The sequence below is a fragment of the Metarhizium album genome (assembly GCF_000804445.1).
Source record: "Metarhizium album ARSEF 1941 chromosome Unknown scaffold_14, whole genome shotgun sequence".
NCBI lineage: Eukaryota > Fungi > Ascomycota > Sordariomycetes > Hypocreales > Clavicipitaceae > Metarhizium > Metarhizium album.
The window spans coordinates 537,871-550,407 of NW_024467588.1; the positions used below are offsets into that span (position 1 = coordinate 537,871).

At 53.9% G+C, this 12,537-nt stretch overlaps 2 protein-coding genes across 2 annotated transcripts; one reads left to right on the top strand and one right to left on the bottom strand.

Moving 5' to 3' along the window:
* Positions 1 to 4,592: 4,592 nt before the first annotated feature.
* Positions 4,593 to 5,416, top strand: MAM_05619 (ras-like GTPase Ras2; the record flags this gene model as incomplete). Its single annotated transcript, XM_040824417.1, has 2 exons — positions 4,593 to 4,697; positions 4,811 to 5,416. 2 exons carry the CDS (start codon positions 4,593 to 4,595, stop codon positions 5,414 to 5,416), a joined length of 711 nt encoding a protein of 236 aa, XP_040677742.1.
* Positions 5,417 to 10,133: 4,717 nt separating this feature from the next.
* Positions 10,134 to 11,505, bottom strand: MAM_05620 (Membrane anchor Opy2; the record flags this gene model as incomplete). The annotated part of the gene is made up of 2 exons (XM_040824418.1): positions 10,134 to 11,386; positions 11,451 to 11,505. 2 exons carry the CDS (start codon positions 11,503 to 11,505, stop codon positions 10,134 to 10,136), a joined length of 1,308 nt encoding a protein of 435 aa, XP_040677743.1.
* Between the last annotated feature and the right edge of the window lie 1,032 nt (positions 11,506 to 12,537).

Genomic DNA, 12,537 nt, shown 5'->3' on the forward strand with positions numbered 1-12,537 from the left:
GAATACTATCGTCATGTATCGTCGTGAAAGAACGGGCCACAACGTGGCGGTAATCCAGCCCGAGGACGTAGTTGTGAAGCTGGGGGCGACCCTTCTCGTCGCAGCCCTACAAAAGAGATCAGAGAACCTTGCTCAGCTGCATTCTTGGCTGCGCCTCTTGTGTGTTTCTCGCGTGTTTTGATGCTGATTTCGGTGTTTCTCGTGTGATTGTGCACGTGCGCTCGCCGTACGTGCAAGTCATAGGAGTCCAAGGATGAATACCGTAACATATTAACCAACCAATTCAATTGCCGCATTGTTTGAAACAACTTTGCTATTTCAGTTTGACAAGACGCAACAAGTGACCGGGTGAATATTGCTGCACATTCAATTCCAAAGCTGGCAAGCACAAGTCCCAACCACAAGCCGTCATTGACCAACTCCGCTGGCCAGAAAACAATATATGATATCCTAGCCCTTGTCGCGATGATGTCTAGGAAAGCAGCGCCGAGATATTTTGCATTTGTCGTCTAGATGCCGATTGGGATATGTAAGAACTTGTGTCCAAGAACCACCTGGTGGGCCGTCCACCCGTTATATCGCAAGCATACCTGGATACAGAAAGTCTACACCGAAGCGCAAGACATGGATGGATGCACAGCATTGACTCTTCACTTTGATCGCCTGTGCACACTTTCTGGTAACTAAGCAGAAGACGAGCACGTCTCTCTTTTGGCAAATAATATTCAATGGTTCCAAGGAATGGTCAAACCAGTTGACAGGGATAGCACCGATATTGGACTGAAAAATCATCAATAATGAACCTGCCCGAGAGAACAACAAATGACAAGCGACATGCTTTTTGTTGATCGGCCAACTGAGCTTCACACACGCTGCAGGCTCAACATACTAAGATGATGCCCGTAGAATATCAGCAGGAATCAACCCGGAGAGATTGACAATGACAATATGCCGAGAGAAAACAAGGTCTCGAGGTGCCGCGAGCGAATGTCAGATGCTGTGTAAGCTGTTCTCTAGTTGTGTGCTGTCTACGTCAAGTCAGGCCCCCGATAACAGAGGCCGTTTGGAGCCGTTTGTCTGGTAGTTACCACATAGTCGTACTCCAGGAGGCGAGTCGGTCTGTAAGCCGTGCCGCAGACGACGCATGGTATAGTGCAGAGGCTGCCTGGGCATTTTTGCACCGCGTTGTATGCACCGCGTTGTATGCACAAATGTGGTAGTAGATGTACTGACAGTATTGCCTGAGGAACCCGGAAGAATTGTGCTCACGTATCAGGGCAATCAAGACATGCGCAGACGGAGTTCAACAGAAGTCGGCAGAGAGAGCGACCACCCACCCCAGCTGAACATGTGGTGGCAGCGGAGAAAGATGACACCAGCACATGTGGGGTGAAGTCGTTGGCTGAACCGTCTAACTAGTATTCATCCCGCCATCAACGCATCGCCGGAGGAGATGCGGATGGACGGCACGGCCCTGCCGTGTATGAATCAGGTCTCCGCAGGGAGGAACCACCCATTCGTGACGGCCCGGATGGTTCTACCTCCGACGATATCGATCGCAACCTTTTCTTATTTGGCAGCTGTCCGCTGCAGTCGGTCTAATGTCTTGCTGTCGTGTAGCACGAGGGACCTAGCCGTGGTTAGAGTGGCAAATCTGGAGCGTTACGAGACCGACGAATGAAATGGCCAGATCGCGCATTGATATGAACTATTGCATGTAGTATGCTCCGTACTCCGTATCCTTGATACCGATGATAATGCCAAGAAGCGTGGACGAGCGAAATGACGCCGCAAAACGAAGAGCTGAGTGGTCAAGCCGACGGCCGGAACAACAGCCGTATGGCAAGGACGTGTGGCCGCAGGAGCAGAGCCTTGGAGCCTGGAGGTCCAAACGCAGAGGTAGAAATAGGAGTTGGTCGAGTTGATTTGGTATTAAGACGGGTGAGGTGTGAGAACCGGGGTGACGAAGTCGATAGCGCGTGGCCTTGGCAACGTTTCGTTGAGGCTTTAGATGTTGGGACCAGACAAGAGACAACGCATAGAGAGGCTTTGACAAGCGCCGGGACCACGAGATGCAGGAGCAGGCAGGAGTGGTTTAACGCTCCTTCCCTACTATGCCGACGAAATACTTTTTTCCCCTCCTTTGTTGCTCTATCTCCCCATCTTTTCTTTTCTTTCTCTTTGGTTTCCAAGGCGGCACGGAAGTTCAGTGAGACTCGTTTCCTTGGTGGCTTGTACGATTGCTTGCTTGTATCTGTGTTCTGGTTTTCTTTCCTCATCAATCTCGCCCTCTTGCCTTTCTCTGGGTTGCTGAGAGTCATTCTGCTTGCTTTTCCTCACTACAGCCCACCGAGGTGTACCAGAGTTCGGGGTTACCAACCACCAAAATCCATAATATCCAACTCCGTACGGAGTACGTAACTAGCATCGACGCAGCAAACAACGAATGGTCGGGGGGGGGGGGCCGGGGGATGCTCAAACAGCCAAAGACCCGCACATGTGCTTGCTCGGGCCATCCATGGCTCATGTGAACTTGGTGTTTGTTCCGTACAAGAGGCTGCCGGCTAGGCTAGGCCGGGGTCAAGATTGTGACTACCACGTAGATCGACGTCCGCAGTGCGGAGAGACGTGGATGCTTGGTGCTTGACGGTGAAAATTGGTAGGCCGCCTCTGTTTTGTGTCCCTGGACCCGCCTGCTAAACGAACATGCAGCCTCGCCATTCGAAGAACAATAATAGGTGGTGGCGTTGGTTGCTGTTCCAATCAAGGCATTTTGTACTGCGTACGGAGAGTACGCATGCTTCATATTCTGGGCCAGTTGCGTCGAGTGCAATCTGCGATGCTGATGATGACAGCTCAAGCCGGCACCGATTGGCCATCCCAGCAGTTTGGTAACCTGGGACACGTTACCTCGAAGAATGACAATCTCTGTGTCATTTCATCGCCGTCACAGACTCTGATTGCCCATGCGAATTCCAGGAGCTATGGCTGACTAATCGACTCGCAATGACTGGACATGGCAGCGATTGGGCACGCAGGGTCGGCATTGCGCGTACTTCCATACTCTGGGACTTGGGACTTATCTTTACTCGAGCAACCTGGCTAGGTCAGTCTGGCCCGCACAGCATCGCGGTGTTCAAGTTGCCTCGGACACTACGGAGTATTGCCCCATCAACCATTGGAGGGCTCCTCCTGGTCAACGCACAGCAAAAGCAACAAAGACCATGACCATCACCACGCCTGCGCGCTAGTTTGCAGTGCAATTGTATCTGCCCCGTTATAAGTTACTCTCGTCAAAGGGCGACCCGCTTGGCCGCTCGAGACCCCTTCCAGCGACGGTCATGGCCAACACCGTACTCCGTACCTGGTTCGACCAGGTATCTCTGGCTGGTTGTCTGAGAGAGGCGACGGCAGAACCGCAAAAGGTCAAGCTGCTGCTCCACTGGGTAGTCGAGTTGAGGAACGCTAGCCAGGCCCTCCTCCGACCCCCAACCGCCTCCTGGCGGAGCCATGGCCTGCCAGTGTTGCCGTTCACGTCGGTCGAATAGTCGAGGTGAGCCTGAGCATCAGAATGGCATGGCAATGTTTTTGCTTCATCCTTCTTGCAGTATACTCTGTACGCGGCGACTTTTGTAATACGCATGTCATATGGAAAGTTGGCAGCCACGGACTGCTGGTACTGTGCTCGCTTGCGGCCCATATTATTTCCAATATACTCCGTACAGTTCAACGTACATGCTGTCGGGCCCGCCAATCATGGTCCCATTCAACCTTGGAGCGCCGGTCTCGTCTCTATGCTTCGTCCACGGGCTCAGCCCTTCATCTGTACGGAGTATGTTGTATCAGATCAGCCTTGGACAGCCCCGGACCATCCCCGGCAAGCTGAGCATGTCCTCCAGCAACTGGCCGTGCACGCGCGTGGTTCCCTGTGCACCTTGGCTGCGAACCTATCAATCTATCTTGGTGGCCACTTGAGCAGCCAGTGCGTCCGCGGCCGATGGCCGCCCGTGCTCCTATCGGCCGCCCACGGCCGCTCTGTAACATGTACATGTACAAGTACTCCGGACGGCACCGAGTGCCAACATGGAACCATGCTCACTGCCAACTGGCCCAGGCTGGCAGTCAAGTCAAGTGGCAGTGGCAGTGGCAGGGGCACTGGGCTCTGTCGTTGCGCCTCTACGGGGTACGGAGTACGGACTTCTCCATGCAACTTTAGAAAGCAGCAGGCATGACCCGCTCGCCCACCGACTCCACTCGACCCTCTGCCCACCCGAGAGTCCAGCCAGCAGCTCAAGTGCTCCCACCGCAGGCAAAACGCCTCAGCAACATCTTACGGGAGTCTTGTGCTGAGGGCTGGAGCCAACATCTTTGACCCGACCATCCCTCTGCTCTGTCCCATTGGCGTCGAGCCGCACAATCACCACGCTGCTGTCCCGTCGCGGCCTCTTGTTGCAACACCGAGCTGCCCTTGGACGACCACCTTGCTTGCCTCCTGACCGAACGTCTGTCCTGTCAAGGACGAGTGCATCATCTCCTCCGCACCTCCTCTCCTCGACTAGCCTGTCGGCGCACAGCTCAAACTCTTGCCCAGCATGGCGGGCCGCATGGTGCTTTACAAGCTGGTTGTGTTGGGCGATGGTGGTGTAGGAAAGACGGCCCTGACAATCCAACTGTGTCTGCAGCATTTTGTCGAAACCGTGAGTCTGAAGCCCAATGTCCCTGCGACCTTCGCCGTCCAAAGGTGGAGGGCGAGGCGGGGAAGCTAATCCTCCTGTTCTGAGCCTCGCAAGCTGATGCTGCCTCGTGACAGTACGACCCGACGATTGAAGATTCATATCGCAAACAGGTGGTCATAGATGGCCAACCCTGCATGCTGGAAGTCCTCGATACCGCTGGACAGGAAGAATACACAGCTTTGCGCGACCAATGGATTCGCGACGGCGAAGGTTTTGTCCTCGTCTACAGCATTTCATCCCGCTCCTCGTTCACTCGCATCAAAAGGTTCCACCACCAGATCCAGCGCGTCAAAGAATCATGTGCATCTTCGCCGTCGTACCCCGGCTCACCCCTCTCCGCTGCGAGCCCTCAGATGCCAGTGCCCATCATGCTGGTGGGCAACAAGAGCGACAGAGTAACGGAGCGTGAGGTATCTACACAGGAAGGGCACGCACTGTCCAGGGAATTGGGGTGCGAATTTGTTGAAGCATCTGCAAAGAACTGCATCAACGTCGAAAAGGCCTTCTACGATGTGGTCAGGAACTTGCGTCGACAGCGGCAACAAGCGTCTCGTCCGGCGGGTGGCTCGAGCGGCCGCTCACGTACAGGCAATGGTGACATTGGGGGGCGTGAGCGCGAGACAACGAGATACCGGCGCAGCAAGGACGGCGAAAAGAGCAAGAAATGCGTTGTATTATGAGCGCGAATGTTTTTCACGATATCCGGCTTTGTGCACGCAGCATCTGAGACGGGTGCTGGCTGGTGAGGGGAGGTGAAGCAATTTTTTTTTCCTTCGGTCCTGCTTGTGTCTCGAATGGAAGCTATATACCATCAATTGCTTCCTCTCGACGACAACAACAACGACCCCCTCTGGGATTATGAAAACGAAAAACACAAATTCAAAAAACGAACAATCCATTCAAGACTCCGTCTTGAAGGACATGGCCCGCCGAAGAGAGGAGGAATGCAATCAATTTTAAGCGACTGATGGTTAGGTGTTCCTGTCATGTTTTCCCACTTGATGATGCAATATCCCGGCAACGAACGAGCGACATCACCTGAATCGGCGAATGGCGTATGAATAAAAAAAAGAGGCATATTCTGGGGCGCTAGGTTATTTTGACGACATTTGCAATTGCTTCTGCCATGATTTGTTGGTCTTAATGATGGCGTCGCGATTATCTTCGAAAGCCGATGTGAGGAGAGGACATGTTTTTCCGCCTCGAGCTGCTTCAGTATCTTGAACCACATTTTTTTTCCCGTGGTGCTTTTACAAAGTCGATTTGTCATTTTCTTACGTGCCATGTTGAGGCATCGAGGAATAATGACAGAAGGATGGCGGGCTGGCCTTACTTTCAAGAATAGTTTTCTGTTATGCCAGGCCTGAGCGGTTTCCGTCACTCATCGCAAATGAGGAAACAAGGGTTGTTGGAATATGAGTTTTGCCCCGGGGTCGCATGCACTCGTCCTTGTTATCGGCACACAATCTTATCCCACGAGTTGACTACACTTCCTCCTAATTCTACTCTTGTGGTTGTTTTTACGTATGTTTTCTCGCTACACGGGTCTCAACTTGAGACTCCCTCGACATTGGCACGAGGACAAGACCTATCCCCTGATGTTCACAGAATTGCTTGCCCTCGCGGGAAGAAAAAGAGCAGGAAACTGGATGGAAGAAGAGCATCGGGCAGCAGATTTGCACAATGCGAGACGACGGATGGTTGATGTAGACGGTTATTTGACCTGTCTTGAGTTGAAGAATTTGGATATTTCAGTTTCTCCCTGCTCCTTGGATGGGACAGAGATGCGCAAGAGGACAACAGCCTAGTAGCCGAGGTAGAATATATCGAAAGACATGATGATTGACAGGGAAAAATACAATTGAGGCTTGGCGAGGCAGCAGCTTCGTGTCGCACAATTTGGTACCTTTTCACAGGTGACGGGACAAGAGGCTCAGCCCACTTACGACTTGGAACGAATGCCGTTGGCTACTATGCGAGATGGAGAGCGAGAAGTTAGAACGAGGCTTGGACTTTGACGGCCGGGAGGGGCCGCCGGCTCCGATGGCATCGTGAATTCACGCCGCCAACGCAGCATGTGAACGCTTGTGAAGGGAGAGGAAAGGAGAAAGAGAAACGGAGAGGCGTGCAACCAGTGCACCCAATGCACCCAATGCACCCAATGCAACCCCCAGAGGACTGACCAACTTGAGCTAGCAGCTTACAGCTAGTATTACAAATAGAACACGCTTCCTGTCTGAGCGCCGAGCAAGAAATGAGGGATTGGAAAAGGGGGGGAGGGGGTAATTGTTTGGGCCAGTGACTCGATTTTCGGACGTGGTCACTTCTCGTTGGGCCGCCCAGGGAGGTTTCCATTGTTCAAGGTACTTAAGTGGCGGGGACGCTCCTGCGGACTAGACGGAGAGGGACCATGCGACGCATGCAGCATATAATAATACGCAACTTGACTACTTGAGCAGGCAGACGAGGCTGGCATTTCGCAGACGTGATGATTTTAGCTGCTGAATTTACCTTTTTTTTTTCTCGTTGTTTTAGTTTTTCACATCCCCCTTGTCCCTATCAATAATACCCGCAGCAACTCGTCGGCCACGACGGCCCATCCATCAAGCGGCAAATAGTAAATTAGAAGGGCCAAGGCCAAGGAGGGGCATAGGTACAGTACGCAGGAGATTTGCAGCTGTTCATGTACAATGTACAAGACGACGCTAGACGAGCGACGGTTCACATGCTTCCTGGGTCACGCTTGTGGGGCTTAGGTAGCTATTCGGAAACGGGACAGGTTACTCCGTACTCCGTATTTTGCTCGGGGTTCTCGGGCGGGTGGCGGGTGGCGGGTGTGGCAGGCAGGTGGCAGGTGGCAGACAGCTGTCGCCTCCCACTTTGGACACCCACAAGTGGTGCCGAACTGTGCTCTAGTTTCTGCCCTTTTTTTTTTTTTTTTTTTTTTTTTTTTTTAAGTCATCTGGGCCTCTAGACGCCGTCTCAACCTGGCGGCCAAAACGCATCTTTGAAACGCCAGAGGCGGCTGGTAACTTGTTTTTTTTTGCAGACATCCTATTGCGGACAAAGTAACCATGTCCTGGGCACTCTGTGTGCGCAAAGAGATGTGAAGCCGAACCCTGTCTGCACGCGGCCGGCATCTCAATCATGGATACCCCTGCCACGGAGGAGCAAGATTAATGCCGCTCTATACTGCCGAGATGTATTTATTTACCAAGGATTTTCGCCCCCCCCTGGTTGGATCTATACTACGTACACATTTGGCACCAAGCTCCATGCCAAAGCACAAAGACACAACTGGCAGCGAACTTGGCGCGAACCATGGCTCTTCATCTGGATTCGAGCATCGGCAGTATCATCGAGGCTGTCCAGTTATGGGCCAACCAGTACTACATACGTGTACCACTGCATGTCAAAATTGTTGTCCACCGATGCCAATCCCGCATCCAGACCAATACTCGATTCAGTATTTCCAAGTGTCATATCCAGAGCCGGCATGTCTCCTTGTGCTTCACCACACTGAGCTATGCAGGACAAGGACACTCTGAAGCGCCCGATTAGCGCTCCCGCTCTGCTCTAATCATGTCGCAAGCAGCGCTGATGCCAAGATTCAGACACCAGACAATATGCGCAACATGTTTACCAACTGTTACTTTTCCAAGCGCCATGTGTGCGAAACTGCACATCTCTACTGTCCCCAATTCACCAGGCTTAATTCTTGTGCTTCTGAAGGAGAAGTAGGCATTTTGCGTCATCTGTTTGGCCGAGTAAGTATCAATCCTAGGAACAGGGTGCCAACACTGCATTACCGGTAGATATGCCGTTGTGGATGCCTTCGACTGAAGATCATGTCTTACTACTCCGTACTTGCACTTCACAAGCATGGGCAATAGTACTACATATCTGGGCACTCGTGCCTCCCCCGCAGCGTACTCCGTACGGACGGAGCAGTAGTTCCAGCCCGGCAACCCAGAGTCAACTATCAATCAACCTGCAGCTCACCCGGGGTCCGGGTTTTACTTGTATATTTTCTCGGCACCTCGGGCTGCCGCTACATGTCGACAGAGTTTGCGAAAGAAGATGGTGATGCCAAAAAGAAGAAGAAGGCATAGGGAACACCCGCTGGCCGTCCACAACCCGTACAGAGACGAACTCCGCAAACTTGGCCAACTCTATTCGCAGCCGGCTCTACGCCAATTCCAACATTGCTCACTTTTGGAGCAGGCTCTGTCAACGTTATTGCTTTGCGGCGCTCTGACCGGCCCGGTAGCTTCCTAAGCCATCCACACCCAATTCCGGGCCTCGCCGTTCATTTTCCCGGCCGACCTTCTGTCACATTGTGTTGTGTGAGCCCTCCCATGCCACAAGTGCCGGCGGTGGCGGTGGCGGTAGGCTACGGCCTGTCGTGGTTGTGGCCGTAGTCGCGCGGTGCTTCCTCGACACCCGACTTTGATCAGCTACAAATGCGGACCAAGGAACCCACCCACTCTCCGCAATTAAGGAACAAGGGCAGGCAGGAAACCGCGTGGCACTGAGCCCATTTATCCCATCTGTTCCGTACGCCGTACGCCGTACTCCGTACTCCGAACCCGTACTGGTTGGTGGTGTGGTGGTGGCCGACTCCCGCCGAAACCTGCGCGCGTGCGAAGGAGCAGCGGCGCCGTCACTGACCAGCTCCTTCTCCGCCGCCAACATGCGGACAAGCCCAATAAACAACCACTCCGTGGCGTCAATCGCTTCTTCCGCCCCAAGCCTGCATCTTCCGACCATCCAGGTTCTCGTCAGACTGCCAATCCGCTCACCAACGCCATCAACCTGTCCGCCAGCCTGCCCGCCTGCCCTCGAGTGACGATGCGAGTGACGATGCGCTTGACGAGCTCGCCGCTCGCACACCCTCCAACTTGCCCGGCCGACCACGACGTGGCCAGCACCAAATATCCATCATGTACAGCACAATGCATTGGCAACACGCGCGTCTGCTCAGTGTCGGCGCCATCATCTTGATCACCACCTGTCCAACCAATGACCCGGCGGAAAGGGCACACTGGAACACACCCTACGCGTTGTTCAAAAAGGTGGCTGGCGTCTCCGCACAAGTGACAATCATTTCTATTCCAAAGAAATAACCCAGCACACATGGTAGGAGATGAAGCACTGACTAGCTTTGATTTGCCCTTCTTTCAGTCCCTTCCCAGTCAAGCATATACCCAGTTAGCGCCGTACCCTTCGTAACCTAAAATGTCCGTCCCGCTACAAGAATATAAAAACATAATCGAGTCCGCCCGAATCATCAATCCGATAAGAATATGTATAGTTGATAGATGACGTGGAGATGGGTTAAAATATTTCACCAAAGGCGTATAAATTGTTCTTGCTTCAAAACCTGAGCCCAGGCCATCATTCCCTGGTGGCGTGCTCATCGCTAAAGGGACTTCGACCGCGATCCCCAGAGCTGGGTCTGTTGATATTGTCGACACCACGACGCTCTTCAGCTTCCTCCATGACAGCTCCTAGAGTAGGAGTGCAGATGGCATTGACCTTCCGCTCTGGTGGGTCCGAGAATGGCCCTTGGTCGTTTGACGGGGACTCGTTGAGAATGGGGATGGCACCTGAGCTATCCTTGGACGAAGTAGCAGACACTAGAGATGTTGACGAGACGCTGGCATCGGACCTGGAAGAAATTTCAATCTTCTTCAACCCACTGCCAAGCTTGACGACCTGGGCACGCCCATGTTGAGCAGTGTTTGCGTTGTTAAGATATGTTGAGCCGACGCTGAAGTTGCTTGCACCGCTGTGGGGCCGACCGCTACCGAATCTCTCAAAGTCAATGGCAGGTACGGGAGGCGTACCAGAAGCGCTTGTGCCAGCGGACTTAACGCTGACGACGGTAGGCTTGGCCCGCATGCCTGTCTGGGCCGGTGTTTGGACCTGAGCCTGCTTGCCGTAGATTGTAGAGGCGATACTAGATCGAGGTGCGTAAGAGGTGCGGTCGGAGAAGGATGATATGCCCGAGTAGGTCGAGTCTCGAAGGTTGCCGGGCACGAAGAAGTGCTGTTCATCCTGGCTGCTAGCATGGCTGCCTTCAGAGTGCTGTATCGGGATCGGGGGTACAGGAGGCACCAGGACGGTGGGTGAGGTTGGCGTAGCGCGGTTGGTGACACCAGGGATATACGCAATCTGGATAATATTGGATGCTCGGGTCAGAACCGTGGAAGCAATGGAATGAACCGTGTGGGTTGACGAGCGACGTGTCATTCTCGAGGCATCGTCCTTTTCGATGTGACGGGCAGGGTTGGCTCGAGTCTCGTAGACGGAATGATGAGGGTTCGAAGCTCGCTTCGGTTTGATGACAAATCTCCAAATGAGGAACGTGATAATGGCTATGGCGGCGATGCCACCGACGACGCCTCCTGCAATCGGCGCTGCGCTGGGGCCACTGCTGTCCTTGCTACTATCGCCTGTGCCCTTGCCGGCTCCGTTGCCCGGAGACTCGTCTCCTACACAGATTGACTTTGGGCATTGTGAGCAGTTGACGGGTACGGTAAACTGACAACTTTGGCCCTCGGCGCAGGATGGGCACTTGAGTTTGGACGTGTCGTCGCACTGAACACAATAACCATCTCGTCGGTTGAGGCTGCGGCGATTGAGGACTGAGAAGGAGACGTCAGCGTACATGTGCAGCGATACAGTGGACCATGACGTTTGAGGACATACTCTCATCTACCTCTGCCAAGTCCTTTGCAATGATGTAGGGTGTTTGGCCAATCATTTCGGGGGCGGGGGAGGATGGCAAAGATGTGTCGAGCGACGTGGGATTTGTTTGCGGACCGCGGTAAACGCTGGATGCAATCAACCAAGGCCTCAGAATACGACGGCTGAGTCTCGACGAATCTCGAAGCGGCGCAGCGAATAGAGTATGAACAACAAGATACGTAACACTGGAATTAGCAGCGTAGGCCCGTCGCTTGTCGTTGAGCGGGAAGCGGAACAGCAATCGACAGATCGGAAGCAAATGTCGCGAGGTAACGAAAGTAGACAGAGAGACTGGCTCCTGGACAAGGAAAGCAAACGACGAAAAGAAGGTTTTGGGGGTTCAAACGAAAGACATGATCGACCCAGGCGACTTGATAGACCGAAGGAGGAGAGGAGCAAGAAGAGGAGGACGAGGAGGACGAGGAGGACGAGGGGCGGTATACTCTGCGCCTCGATATCGAGAAGCAGATGAAGGCTTCGGGAGAGGCCGAGGTTGGTCGGATCAAGTCAAGGCAACGAAAGGCGCAACGCACGGCGGAAGGATGGAAAACGAGGCAAATCGGAGGTCTCACCCAAGCGGACGTGGCCAGACTGGAGACTGGAGGCGGAAGGGGGCACGGCTTCCTCGTCCCTCCGTCCCGAGTCGAGCGTCCCTGAGCGAGGGGGTTCTTCTACTAGCAGTGCAAGTGCACAGTTGTGCACAGTACACTTCGCGCATCGCATCGGAGCCTCTCGACGCTGATTGGCTGTGCCAGGGAGCCTTCAACCAAGCACTAGCACGCTTCTGGACACGGATGGGGGTCCGCCAAGCAATGAAAGGACATGAACGCTGCACAGTGCGCCCAGGGAAGCAGCCAGCCCCTGCGCGTGGCGCCTGGTAGCGAGGAACATTCAGGCACGGGCTGCTGAATGGAGGATGGATGGCGCTGAAGCCTGCGCCGGCGAGTGTGCCAAGCTGCCCCGCCCCGCCCAGTCGAACGGTTGTCCAGACTCCAGAGGGGAAGGCACCGTGAGAGGACTGTGCGGATGACGCCTGGCACTGGGCAGC